The sequence below is a fragment of the Nyctereutes procyonoides genome, unplaced genomic scaffold (genome assembly GCF_905146905.1).
Source record: "Nyctereutes procyonoides isolate TBG_1078 unplaced genomic scaffold, NYPRO_anot_genome, whole genome shotgun sequence".
NCBI classification, from domain to species: domain Eukaryota; kingdom Metazoa; phylum Chordata; class Mammalia; order Carnivora; family Canidae; genus Nyctereutes; species Nyctereutes procyonoides.
Window position 1 is genome coordinate 17,728,548 of NW_026575047.1, and position 13,080 is coordinate 17,741,627.

The 13,080-nt window shown below is 47.4% G+C and overlaps 1 protein-coding gene across 5 annotated transcripts in view; it reads left to right on the forward strand.

Annotated features, from left to right (window-relative positions):
* Window positions 1-13,080, forward strand: part of TBC1D1 (TBC1 domain family member 1) — a 237,772-nt gene that overhangs the window by 147,816 nt on the left and 76,876 nt on the right. For 2 of the 5 annotated variants that reach the window (XM_055326533.1, XM_055326537.1), the window contains 5 exons: window positions 765-1,045; window positions 2,924-3,085; window positions 3,901-4,020; window positions 4,952-5,091; window positions 11,289-11,381. In XM_055326533.1, coding sequence (XP_055182508.1) covers window positions 765-1,045; window positions 2,924-3,085; window positions 3,901-4,020; window positions 4,952-5,091; window positions 11,289-11,381 — 796 coding nt within the window. The remainder of the gene's footprint in view (window positions 1-764; window positions 1,046-2,923; window positions 3,086-3,900; window positions 4,021-4,951; window positions 5,092-11,288; window positions 11,382-13,080) is intronic. The other 3 variants (XM_055326534.1, XM_055326535.1, XM_055326536.1) reach the window with 3 other exon arrangements.

The following is a 13,080-nucleotide window of genomic DNA, read 5'->3' on the forward strand; positions in this document are numbered from 1 at the left end:
CTGGGCACAGTGCTAAACATAGGATTGCTTACTTTGAAAAAGTATGCATCCCAAAAACCTGTAGTATTAAAGTATTGCCATGATTCTCAACAAATGTTGGCGTTACCCACTCAGTAGATTCCTTGAGTACCTGATGCAATAACTTATACTTGTATAACATTTTACAGTGCACTTTCACTCGTATTCCCTTGCCTAATTCTTGAGACCTAATGAAATAAGTTTTCACTCTACCCTTTTATAGTTGAGAAAATTGGGGTACAGAGAGAAGTTAAGTGATTTGCTCTGAGCCGTGGCAGTGAGTGCCTTAAGAGAGATTCTTCATATTCTAAGAATATTTTTAACCTCTGGGATCACCAAGTTAAATTTTAACATTAGAACAACATCAGAGAGTCTTAAGCATGTGGGCAGAACAGGTATGAACGCACTCAGCAAGATAAAGAACTTCTTGATCTGTGCAGACAAGTTCAACGAGACCCTGCGTGCTACTTGAAAGCACAGTAGAGTCTTTTACAGAGAGAAGGGGTTATTTGCGGCTTCACTTACAACAGCTAAGTCCTTCCACTTGGGTTTGGGCAGGTTTCCCCATTTGTGCAGCAGCCTAGCATTTGGTCTCTGATAAGCAGGCACTTAATGGGTCTTCGTTTCCTTATATTTGTTGTTGGCCTCTAGATGGTGTTAGAATCAGATGTGTTCACTTACCGAAGTGTTTTCCTGCCACTGAGATTCCCTGTGATATGCCTGACCTGCTGTCCCTCTGCCACCAGGAGCCATCTGTGTGTGAAAAAGAGGCCTTGCCTGCCTCTGAGAGCTCCTTCAGGCTTCTCGGCTCCTCAGATGACCTGTCCAGTGACTCGGAGAGCCATCCCGCGGAAGAGCCTGCCCCACTGTCACCCCAGCAGAGCTTCCGAAGGCGCGCGAACACCCTGAGTCATCTCCCTGTGGAGTGCCAGGAGCCTCCGGAGCCGGCTCGGGGGTCTCCAGGTGTCTCCCAAAGGAAACTTATGAGGTATCACTCAGTGAGCACAGAGACGCCTCATGACCAAAAGTAAGATTTGTTTAAGAAATGTGATTTTGTTGTATAAATAGCTGGGGCATATCTCTTGTTAATCAGGCGTGTTTGTTGGGTGAGAGAGAAACCTGAGTCAGGTTCTACTGGGGGCTTACAGAGCTGACACCTGCCTCCCGCACCTTCCTCCCGTGGGCACTCTGTAGATGTGAGGGACCCTTGTTACGTGCTCAAGTAGCAAGTGCAAGTGTCAGGAGGAAGCAGGTAAAACGGAGCAGAAATGACCCTCTGCGTGGGTAGTAATCACTGCTCAAGCAGCGTGAGAGGCAGGAGCTCTGAGGACAAGTAGCAGAAGGGGTGGGTAGGTGAGTCCTCATCTGGAAACCCGGATTCTTTAAGTGGTGGGGTGGAGATGCGGCCTTCAGTTCATGAATGCATCACATGATGCGCATGAGAGGCGACGTGGGTGCCTCTGCTGGCTGCGCAGCCTTGGGTTCTGGTCCTCGCTCTGTCCTGAGCTGGTTGTGACCTGGGCATATCTGCTTAGCTTCTCTGTGTAGCAGATTCGAATGGGTGTTTTCTAAAATTTCCTTCAGTGTGAGAACTGTTAGTGTCTGCTAACCAGATTTACGAAGTTTAATAATTTGTCTCGGATGAGCCGTTGGAATTTTCTGGTTGTAGAGATGGGTAAGCGGCAGAGAGGGAGGTCTCCTGGTTCCTCCTGGTTCCTTCTGGGGTCCCTTGGCAATTCATTTGACCCCAAACGTCAGAGACTATAGACGGTCACAGAGTTATCTTTCAAAATAACTTTAAAAAATCTCTTAAGATCCCTCACTTCCTAAATCTGGATAAGGGCTGCACCTGTGTAGAGTTGCTGCTGGCCTTGCACGTACGAGCATCAGGGGGCTCATGCACGTGTAATGCTGAGTCTGTACGGAGGTGTTGGAAGTGTTTTGGGTGAAGAAATGAAACCATATGTAGCAGAGCCCCTCAGCTTCATTTCCAGTCAGCCGTTGAAAATCATTATGATGGTTTTCAAGAATTCAGCTGCATAACTCTGATCCCAAAGCAGGATGCATGCCGGAAGCTGGTATTTAATATGTGACATCTTAGACAGAAATAATTTGAGGGTTTATAGGGTTCTTGTCGTGTTCTTAAAACCCTGTGTATGCCCATTCCTTCTTTTTTTGCCTCTCCGCTGTGTCCCCGGCCCTCTGTTTCTGGCATTTTCAGTGATCGTGGACACATTCTTGTCTAGAGATTCCCAGTTCTCTGGCTAGGCCTTCAGTTTCACACGAGCTGAGGTGGTAGGAAAGGAGTTTCCCTGACAGTACATTTCCCTTCTTGCCAGGAATGCAGCTTCCTAATGGGTCGTGCTGGACAGAGGGGAGGGGAGGCTGGAAGGAGCCGCCTCCCCGTCTCTCATACCCGTTTTGCTTCCTGCTCCTCGTTTATGCAAAAGAAATGAGACCTTGAATTCAAGGCAGGTTATTGTTCATTTTAAAGAGCAATGTATCTTAAAAACCATGGATTTTGTTATACTTTCCTTTGCTTTTGGTTTCAGTGAAAAACAAAAAGGAAATTGCTGCCAGTTTCTAAAAGGGGAAGAGAGGAACAAGTACTATGGGGTGCATACATGTGTCAGAAATGGTCAAGAATGACTTCGCGGTACTTTTTTTTTTTTTTTTTTTAACTGAAAACTACCTTTACCAGTGAGACAGTGGATACAGAAGAGAAGAGCAGTCCTCTGGCTCTGTGACAGCTGGTGTTCAAGCGGACACCGGCAGCCTAGCCCATTCTTGCCTGTGTCCTCCTTGACCCCCCTGGAATCCGCCCTCTGCGACCCCCTTCGGGTCCCCCCACGGGTCCCCTCTTCTTCCCGCTAATCGCCCTGCCTTCTCTCTAATTGCTATTTAGTGTGCATCATCCACCTGTGGGCGAGCCTAAAAGTTGCTCAGGTCAGTCTTCAGCTCCTGCTCCTCCACCTCGTCTTAACCCCTCTGCCTCCTCGCCAAATTTTTTTAAGTACCTAAAACATAGCTCAAGTGGAGAACAAAGTGGGAATGCTGTGCCGAAGAGGTGAGCACACTCACGCGGCAAGTTCAGTGTCGTTTGTCTTCATCTTGCACAGAGATGATATGCTGCATGGCGGGAGAGGACCCAGGGCCACCGCTTGTGTGTGTGTTTGTGTGTGTGCGTGTGTGTTTGCGTGCTTGTCTGATTTTGGTTTTACTGTTTTCAGTCTATCATCTGAACTGACTTGATTTACTATTGATTAAGTTTACTGTCAATTAATTACTATCATCAGGTCTTGATGTCAAGCCGCCTCTTATAAACTTACTTTCCCGTCTCTGTCCGGTGTGTGCACACATGCGTGTGCACAATCACATGTACACAGTTTTTTAACAAAAATTGTGTTTGTCCATTCACACTGTGCTATGGGCCAAATCAGAAATTTCCTCATGAATTCAGGAAAATTATTTTTTTCCATTTTGAAAGTGAAAGTCATTTTGGAAGATGGACTGATTTTCTTGTTATGTTTTTATTTTATTCTGGCAAGAATGTGTAACGTGAGATCTGCACTCTTAACACTTTTTTAAAGTGCACAGCACACAATTGTTAACTACAGGCACGATGTTGCACAGCAGATCACTAGAGCTTATTATGTTGCATAACTGAATGGTTTTTGAATTATTTCATTGATTCCATTCACTTAAAATAGAATTTTGTTTACTGAATACAGAGGTTAAATCTCATCTGTAAACTTTTAAATTTCTCACCTGGTTTAATTTTCTTAGCATGAGAACTTAAGTGTTTATTTTAAAGCTTATATTTTATACTTTTTATGTTTGTATTTCTTTTATCCTAAACTCTCTTCTCAACCAAACTCTCAGCATCTCCTACCGTAATGCCCTGCGGAAAAAACTTCATTCTTCTTCCTCTGTGCCAAATTTTCTAAAATTTCTGGCTCCTGTAGATGAAAATAACACCTCTGACTTTATGAACACGAAAAGGTAGGGTTTAATTTAGATATATCAAGTCTGGGTAGAAGTGTTAAATTATTGATACACAGGGATTTTTCAGCCAATTTTTTTGACACTCAAAAAATAATTTTAGCTAAATCGATTGTATCTTCCTTTTTACACCTTCCTACTGAATGTTGCTTTAAAAACATCCTGTTCTCTGATTTTGCCTAGGAGTAGTTTATTAATGTGGTGTTTTCAGAAGATTCAAGGAAATCTTAACGTGTTCTCTAAGTGATAGCAGATATGGTGGTGGTAAATAAGTTGGGATGTCTGACCTGTGAGTTAAGGTGATCATTTAGTTGTGTGTACGTGGGTGTAAATCACAAGGCCTTCCCCAAGTTATCCTGTGAATAGGAAGATCACTGACCAGGCTATATTTATGATATGTGTTGATAAATATACTATGTTTTGTAGTTTAAAAAATATAAATGTTAAAATTGTTGTCATCAGCAAGTGACCATGTAATTATTTCGTTGATGACTCTGCGTAATCTAAATTTTTTCGTTTTTGGGGCCGTCTGCGGAGATGCAGACCTATGCTGAGAAATTATTCCCACACACGGACTAGGGGAGATGGTGGCCCTGGTGCCATTGCCCCTTTTAGACAGTTTCTCTTTTCTGAAGTGGTGCCAAGGAAGGTCCAGTTGGAAGCTAGTGTGATGTGTGGAGCATATTTCTTAATATCTTTTACAACGGAAATAAATTAAGGACATGTGATCTTGTGCTTTTCAAGAAAAGCATCCTGTAAGAAGGCAGGCCCCTGAGGAGTGCTGAGCCACTGTGGGCTTGATTCAGGTTTCATGATGATCTAATTGTGTTCTCTTATTCAAACATAATTGATAACGTAACGTTTTGTGTAAAAACACAACATCAAGCGTTATCTCCCTGCTGCTCATAAATCCATCATTCTGTGCTTTCAGGGACTTTGACTCCAAAGCTGAGCACCTTGGCGATGCCAATGGGACCCCCGTGAAGACACGGAGACACTCATGGAGGCAGCAGATATTCCTCCGTGTGGCAACCCCGCAGAAAGCGTGCGAGTCTCCCAGCAGATACGAAGGTACCGTACACCCTGGAAGTGAGACGCCTAGATTCCGGCAGGAGTAACAGCCGTGCAGTTTGGTGAAGGGCAAGATGAAACCAGATTTCAGGTCAAAATCATCCCCTGATTTCAAAGCTCCCTTGGTAGGAAGCTCCAGTGAACCATGCCTGTCGCTGTTCCCAGAGGATCCTCAAATTCCAGGGACGTGTCAGAGAACTCGGCAGCTTGCAGCACCTCGCATGAAAAATAGTGCCTCTGCCGAGTCTTTGTGGACCCCCGTCCCCGTGCATGTGGGATTGTGGAGTGGCTCGGCCGATGCCCCCACTGGCTCCCTCCCTTCCACTGTGTTCCCAAGCGTGTCTTCATCACCCCTGCAATCTGAGCATAGGTTTACACACTACCGTGGCGCAGCGTGGTGGCGGGGGTGCTCCTTGGTCCCCAAGCTCTGCTCTCGTTCCGCTCAATGTCCCCTCCCTCATCGGTTGCCTTCCCTCAGTGTGGTGTCGCAGGAAGACCACCCTGTGCCCTCTCATCCTGCTTGTGTCTCCCAGAAGTCTGTGTCCGGGCCTTCCTGTGTTGAGTCACAATGTAACTAATGAGTTTACATGTAGTTCTAAGTTTAAGATTTTTCTCTGCCTGGTGATAACGCTAAATTTTTAGCAGCAAGCATTTCTTTTCCTTAATGCTCTTTATTTTTTAATTTCTTAATTTTTTTAGTTTTAAAGATTTTATTTATTTACTCATGAGAGACAGAGAGAGAGGCAGAGACACAGGCAGAGGGAGGAGAAACAGGCCCCATGCAGGGAGCCCCATGTGGGACTCGATCCCAGGACTCCAGGATCACACCCTGAGCTGAAGGCAGACGCTCAACCATTGAGCCACTCGGGCATCCCTTCCTTATGCTCTTTAATCAGAAAACAATTTTTTCTTTAAAAAAGGCAAAGCAACAATAGTAGACCTTCAAAGAGTTCTTGAGTTCCTCAAGTTGCATGTAGCACAGATTCATTTTTGCCCCTTGAAATACTTCTGTGCATATGTTAAGCAGCAGCACGGGCTACCTGGAGAGTTTGCAGAGTACGATCTGTGTGTTTGCACCCTCCTTGTGCTCCTCACCTTCTGCCCCCTTTCCAGCTTCTCTCTCTCTCTCTCTCTCTCTCTCTCTCTCTCTCTCTCTCTCCCTCCCTCCCTCCCTCCCTCTCTCCCCCCCCTCTTTTCCCCTCCCTACCCCAGAGCTCTCTTTATTATTTAATTGAAAAAATGCATCCTCTGCCAAATTAAACAAGAGCCTGGTTTGGGTTCAGCTGGCTTTGCGATATGAATCATATAACTTTACTTACCTTGAGTCATAAAACAGTTATAGTGAATCCTGGCCCTTCCTATCTCGTGGAATTACATTAAATTATAAATGCGAAAGTACTTTGGAAACCTAAAGACCTATCAAATGTAAAGCAATACAATTATTTTTGTTAACCATTATTGAGGTCAGAACACTGGTGTTAAGCTTCTTATATGGTTGTTCCTCAGCAGGAAGGAACAAGTAAAGGAACACGGGAAAGATGGGTTTATAAATGTAGTGAGCTTTTTTTTTTTTTTTTAAGTCATTAAGTTGAGTTATTTCAGTGTGTATCAATTTAGAAAGTTTAATTTTAAAGACTTCATTTTCATTTTTGTAGATCGTCTGGTAATGTCCAGCAGCCAGATGGTATGACCCAGTTCCTACCTTCCTAATCTTCTAAGCCAAAAGGGTCTGCTGGACTGGCGACTGTGGAAAACACCAGGCTTGTAAAGTGCACAGCCTGGGAGACTGTACTCTTTGTGGGAGCACTGACGGCTGAGGAAGTGCAGTGAGCTCTGCAGGCCCCACCCCAGGGCTGCTGTGTGCCTGAGTAGGAAGTGTGGTGAGTGCCCAGGTGGACACTGGTGTCTGCAAGTCGGTGTCTGAGGGACCAGAGTCAGAAGGTTGGTCAGTGCTGGCAAATGTTTGCCTCCCTGGAGAACCCCAAGATAAAATGGGCCAGTAGAACGCACCGTGAGCAGCATGAGAGAATGTGACCTCATGTGGCTCAGCAGGTAGAAGCGTGGGCGCCATGGCGTGTGTCCACCTTTCTTTTTGGAAGCTTCTGTTTTTAACTGGTTTAGTTTGGAAATGCCATAAGAAACAGATAGTTAACCCCACGCTGAGTTCTTATTATGGTGTTTGCAGTTGACAGGGTTCCTTGGTGAATTCTGGGTTAGGCAATGCTGTTGGGCGAAAGTTTGCAGTGAATGAGATGGGATGATGGGTCGTTGCCCTAGAGGCCAGAGCGTGGAGCAGATCACCCCCAGTACCCCGAAGCCTGGGCAGCATGGGCTGTCAGGCCCTGAGAATAGAACACGTGGTATTTTGCATCTGCCCCACTGGAAACGGTACTCAGGAGTATCTGAAGGTCTACCCGGCAGGGCCCCCAGGGTCACTCGCGCACATACAGATGGGAAGCGGAGAGGTGGCCTCAGTATGGGAGGGTCTGGAGCAGCCATGAAGGTGAACTTGGGGATGGAGTTCAGAGCTCATTTAGGGACCTCTTCTGAAGGCTGGAGCAGAGTGGCTGCATTTAAATTCCAGCTTTTCTGCAGTGCCTGGGTGGCTCAGTGGTTGAGCATGTGACTTCAGCTCAGGTTGTGATCTCGGGGTCCTGGGATCGAGTCCCACATTAAGCTCCCCATGAGGAGCCCACTTCTCCCTCTGCCTGTGTCTCTGTGCCTCTCCCTGTGTGTCTCTCATGAATAAGTAGATAAAAATCTTTAAAAAAATAATTCCAGCTTTCCCCTTTAGGAGCTGTGAACTGGGACAAGCTGTTGAAACTTCTCCCTCCCGTATGATAGAGGATTAATTATGCTTGTTGCCGCACTGAGATAAGAGCATGAGATTTCTACTGGTATTTTATTGAAACGCTTTCAGAATTCAGAGATTAGAAAATCAGTGAGCTGAAGGTTTCCAGTGTAAAGTTACCCCTCCCTGATGCTCCGGGCCCACCACACCTCCACGCCCCCCCCCACAGGGGCACCTTCCTGCTGCCTGGAGCCCCTCGGGGAGCTGCGGTGCTGAGTGGCAGGGGCTCTGATTTCTCTCCCTGCCGTCCTGAGCTGGGTGGCCGTGGCCGGCAGTGCCTCCTCCTTCTCCTTCCCCTGCCACAGTGGGGAGGCCTGCCTGCTGCAGAGGGCTCTTCCTCCCAGGCCCCAGGGGGGCCTTGTTAGCAGGTGGGGCAGGTGGAGCAGAAGGGGAAGGAACCAGAGCGGGGCCCAGGAGGAGGAGTCGAGCTGTGATTTGTGGCTGAAACTACAGGACGGCAGTTAACACCAGAGGTGGGGTTTCGAGGCTTGACAATAGTGCCCCATATTGCACGGTGGTTGCGGAGACCGCCGCGTGGAGATCTATGTAACGTATTTAAACGTGCAGCGATAATGGGTTCAAAACTCGAGGTGTGCTGGCTGAGTGCGTAGTAAGGGCCAGGGACGACTGTGGGAAGCAAGCAGCCTGTCCCATCTTACAGCAGGTGTGAATTTTCCAGTGAATCTCTTGGATTGAGCCAAATCCTGCTCCCTGTCATCCCATCCCGTGGTGCCTCTCTGGTCTGAACATACTTCTACTTCCCGTTCCTCAGATGGCAGGAGGGCCTGGAAACCACTGCTCCCCCTTAAAGCTCCTCCCCAGCCCAGCTGCCCTCATTGCTTCACCCTCCTCCGGGTAAGCCCAGGTCCTGTCCTCTGAGCACACACGGTCCCTTGCCGGGGGGCCCTGCACCCACATGGTGTTCCCCTGTCCCTGGCCCTCCCGTGTACCTCCTCCTCCCATGGAGTGGCCTCTCCATGTATTCTTCATACCTTCATCATCTGTTTCTGCTTTAAGTGATTAACTCACATTCCTGGCTCTTACGATATCTTGTCCTTTGGGGCGTTAACTGTTATTTAAAAATCAGAATGACTTCTGGGTGCCCTCGAAAAGGCTTTCTTTTTAAAAAAGGTGTTTCCCCAAGCTCCTTCTACTTGTGAAGTGCTAGAGCATCGGTTTTGGCCAGTCCTTGTGGGATGGCTTTGAAGCTTGATACTGATGACCAGGACGTTGAAGAGAGCAGCGTAGAGTTGCGAGCCATACCTCTGTGCCTTGAAGTACTCGACACAGCAGAGCTCTGCAGGGGCACTGCTCCTGCCCTGCCTAGTCCATAATCATCACTCTTCCGGCCCCAGTTATTGAGCTACTGTTGATTCTCACCACCACCTGCAGGAAGGTATCCCAAGAGACCCCCATGCAGCGCTAGGTGACATCACGATCCTTGCCCACCTATTTTCTCTGGTGGAGGCTTCTGCTGGGGTCCCTCACTCTTGCCACACATGCCCTGAGGCCTTTGCATGGGCTGTTCTATTTGCCTGGAATGCTGTTCCCTGATAACCTCCTGGTTAACCTCCTCACCTGCTTCAGATCATTGCTTGAAATCACCTTTTCAAGGAGCCCTCTCCTGGCCACTCTATTTCAGATTGGACCCTCCGCTCCTACCACCAGACATTCCTAATCTCCTTATCCTGACTTCCTATAGCACTTATCTCCTTATAATGTGCTCTAGTATTTACTTATTCATGATCGCTCTCATCGGTTTCTCCAGTCATTACATGCTTGTTGACTTCTCAAGGAAGGCAAATAAACTGCTCAGATTTTTACAAACTTATTATATGCTCATTAGTGATTTCTTAACTCCCTCTCTCTTCCTTCTCTATAGGAACATGTCCTTCATGCTTTTTTTCTTTTAGAATTAAATGTATGATTTTGTGGGGGGGTATAATGTGGGTACTCTGTATGAGAGAGAAGAGAGAGAATTATGATATTTAGAACTCTGAATTGGTATAATAATAATCACTTATGCCATTATCTGTGGCAGGTGCTTTATAGGAGTTATTTAATTCCCAGTCAGCCTTATGAAGGTTGGCATTTTATGATATCCATTTCACAGATGAGGGAGCAGAGGCTTGGAATAGCTTAAATCACTTTCCCCAAACCAGAGAGCTAGTGGGTGATCGAGGCAGGCCTGGAGCTCACGGATCTGTGCTCAGAAGTTGATGCTGTGAACACTACACAAGGCTGGCTGTTGCCAGAGATGCACAGCATTACCTCCTGGGTGTGCTGCTTCTTCAGGAGCCCCTTCCCACACGAGGGTCCCTGCCAGCACCTACCCTGGAGCCCCACAAGTATCCCTGTCAGCCAGGTACCCACAGGTTTCTGAGTATTTTATTTTATTTATTTTAAAGACTTCATGTGTTTATCAGCGAGAGAAGGAAAGAGCATAAGCAGGGGGAGTGACAGGCAGAGGAAGAAGCGGGCTCCCCGCCACGTAGGGAGCTGGATGCGGGGCTCGATCCCAGGATCCCGGGATCATAACCTAAGCTGAAGGCAGACGCTTAGCCGACTGAGCCACCCAGGTGCCCCGTTTCCTAGTATTTTAATGTATGGACTCCCCTTTGGTTAGCCGTCTCTCCCTCCATGTCCACATTAGGAGCGGCGTGTGCAGGGGAAGGAGAGAGGTTTCTCAGTATCTGTGAATATTCTTCTCCCAAATCAGCATCTTCATCCCCTGCCACTGTCTGCTCCCCACCCGTAGGTGCAGAAATGCCCCCACCTTCCACTGTGCTCTGCGGCCACCTGGCCCCCACTGCAGCTCTCTGTGTCTCCCTGCAGCTGAGACACCTCCAGGTCCTCAGACATGGTAGAGCCCTGAGCTCCGTGTTTTTGGCCAGACGGTCTCCGGAGGGCTGTGTGCTGCTGGAAGTGGCTGGTGACCTCTGTTCCCTCCTTGCCCTGGCGGCTGTGCTGCAGCGGGTGGCTTCAGGGAGCTGGTGCTCTGCCTTGGGCACAGTGGAAGTGGAAGTGTGCTTGCAGGGAACCCTCAATCGTGCCTTTTCAAGTGTCTCAGATGCTCAGCGTGGCTGCCTCTGACCACTTGGCATTTCTGTTTCGGCAGTGCAAACTTTAAACAGATGGGAAACTTTCTGGCCTTTTTTTCCAGCCTAAAAAGTGAGGCCGGTGTTTGTGCCATCCCACCCATGTCATCCCACCTGGAAAATACTAATAAAACCACCAGTAATTTAAAAGCCATGCTGTTTGCACGAGTGTTAAGGATATAAGTGAAAGAGAAATAGAATTTCCTGTAACTCTGATGTCCTCATTTTTTTTTTTTTTTTTTTGACAGATGGGCTCAAACCCGGAGAGAAGAGTGTTAGTGAGGAGCGTGGCTCTAATTATAGTGCAAGAGGAGGAAAGTACAAAGGGCATGTGGACAGAGGTGGGCATAGAACCGGGCAGATGTTGTCTCCCACAAAATCAGCCTGTTGTTTATCCAGGGGAGTGTGACTCTCTATATACAGAATCTCTGAAATAATTCAGTGGCAGGAATCTGAATTTTATGTTCTGGAGAGCCTTCTGAAGAAGACAGGCAGTTAATTTCTATTTAGAAATTTACTCACATATGTCTAGTAGGACCAGCGCAGACGTTCCCAAATCCCAGACTGTTTGTTTTTTTTTTTTTTTTAATTCAACAGAGACCAGTTGGTTTCTTGTAGGAATCCCTGCTTGACTTTAGCAAAAGTCCAGGAGGAATTGTTTCCATCCTGAACTTCAGAGGGGCAGGGCAGGTGTATGCCATTGGAGGGAATGGAAGGGAATCTGTAAGTAGGGGAATCACCAGGTTGTACTTGCAGACTTGGCAAGGCGCATGTTTTTGCAATAAAACAAACATAGATCATAAAATAGAATACAAACAGCTGCGTGGTTGCTTCAATTTAAAACAAAAGTCTTCAGTGATGCTTTTTAAGTTTGTGGCGATCACTTATGGCTACTGTCCCAGAAAACCCAGGAAAATGCATTCTGTCTCCTATGTGTTCTGGGTTCTTTGGTGAGGAGTTTGTGAGACGCTAAGTAAGCTATCAACTCCACAGACATGGTATCATGGGGTGCAGTTCAATCTGTCCCAGGGCGAAGCTGCTGAGGGTTGTAGGGCATGGGCTGAGCGCAGAGATCGTTGTTCTGAGCGGGTGGTCATGCTGGGGTCTGGATTGCAGCCTTCCCATTTTTAGAGCCTTCCCAATGTTGATCCGACCATAGGACTATACTGAAGGTGAAGCCAGGGCAGGTGCTCCCATCTCACGGATGAAGACGCGAATGCCTCTGTGCATTGAGTGGCTGTGGTCTCGAATGTTCGTGTGCTTAGAGTCCTCTGGGGAGCTTGTACAGAGACAGGTTCTGGTCTGGTCCAGAGGTTCTCCCTTTCTGATAAACTGTCCGGTGATGCTGATGCTGCTGGTGCACTATGAGTAGCAAGGGCTTAAAACAAGCAACCACGATAAATCCAGTCCAGACCTTCCTTTTTTTTTTTTTTTTTTAAGATTTTATTTATTCATGAGAGACACAGAGAGGCAGAGACATAGGCAGAGGGAGAAGCAGATTCCCTATGGGGAGCCCGATGCGAGACTCGATCCCAGGACCCCAGGATCATAACCTGAGCCAAAGGCAGATAGATGCTCAGCCACTAAGTCACCCAGGTGCCCCCAGCCCAGACCTTCTAGACATAGAATGGGACTCCTGTGCCTCTTTCTGCTGCTGTGCATCACTGCGGATAACAATAACCCAAGGAGGCACCCAGGTATCTCAGACCTCCAAGAAATCTAGGTCACCGGTGACATTTTTTGAGAAGGTTGGTGCTTCCTAGAGAAGGCAAGAGTTTGGTGGGGAAAATGCAGTGGTAAACGTGGGGAAAAATAGAGGGGTAAGACAAATTTGGTAGTGTGCCAAATGAAACCAAGCATGTGGTGCTCTGCCCCTTTCCTGCCGCCTTATTTTCTGGGGGAGCTTTGTCTCTTGGGTGGCCCCCAGGGCACAGGGGCTCTGAGCTCCTTGTCAGGCCTGCAGAATGCACAAACTTGTGACGGGTACTTGGTGGGAATACTCCACAGTTTTGCCTCCTAGAGCATCATACAAAAGATGAT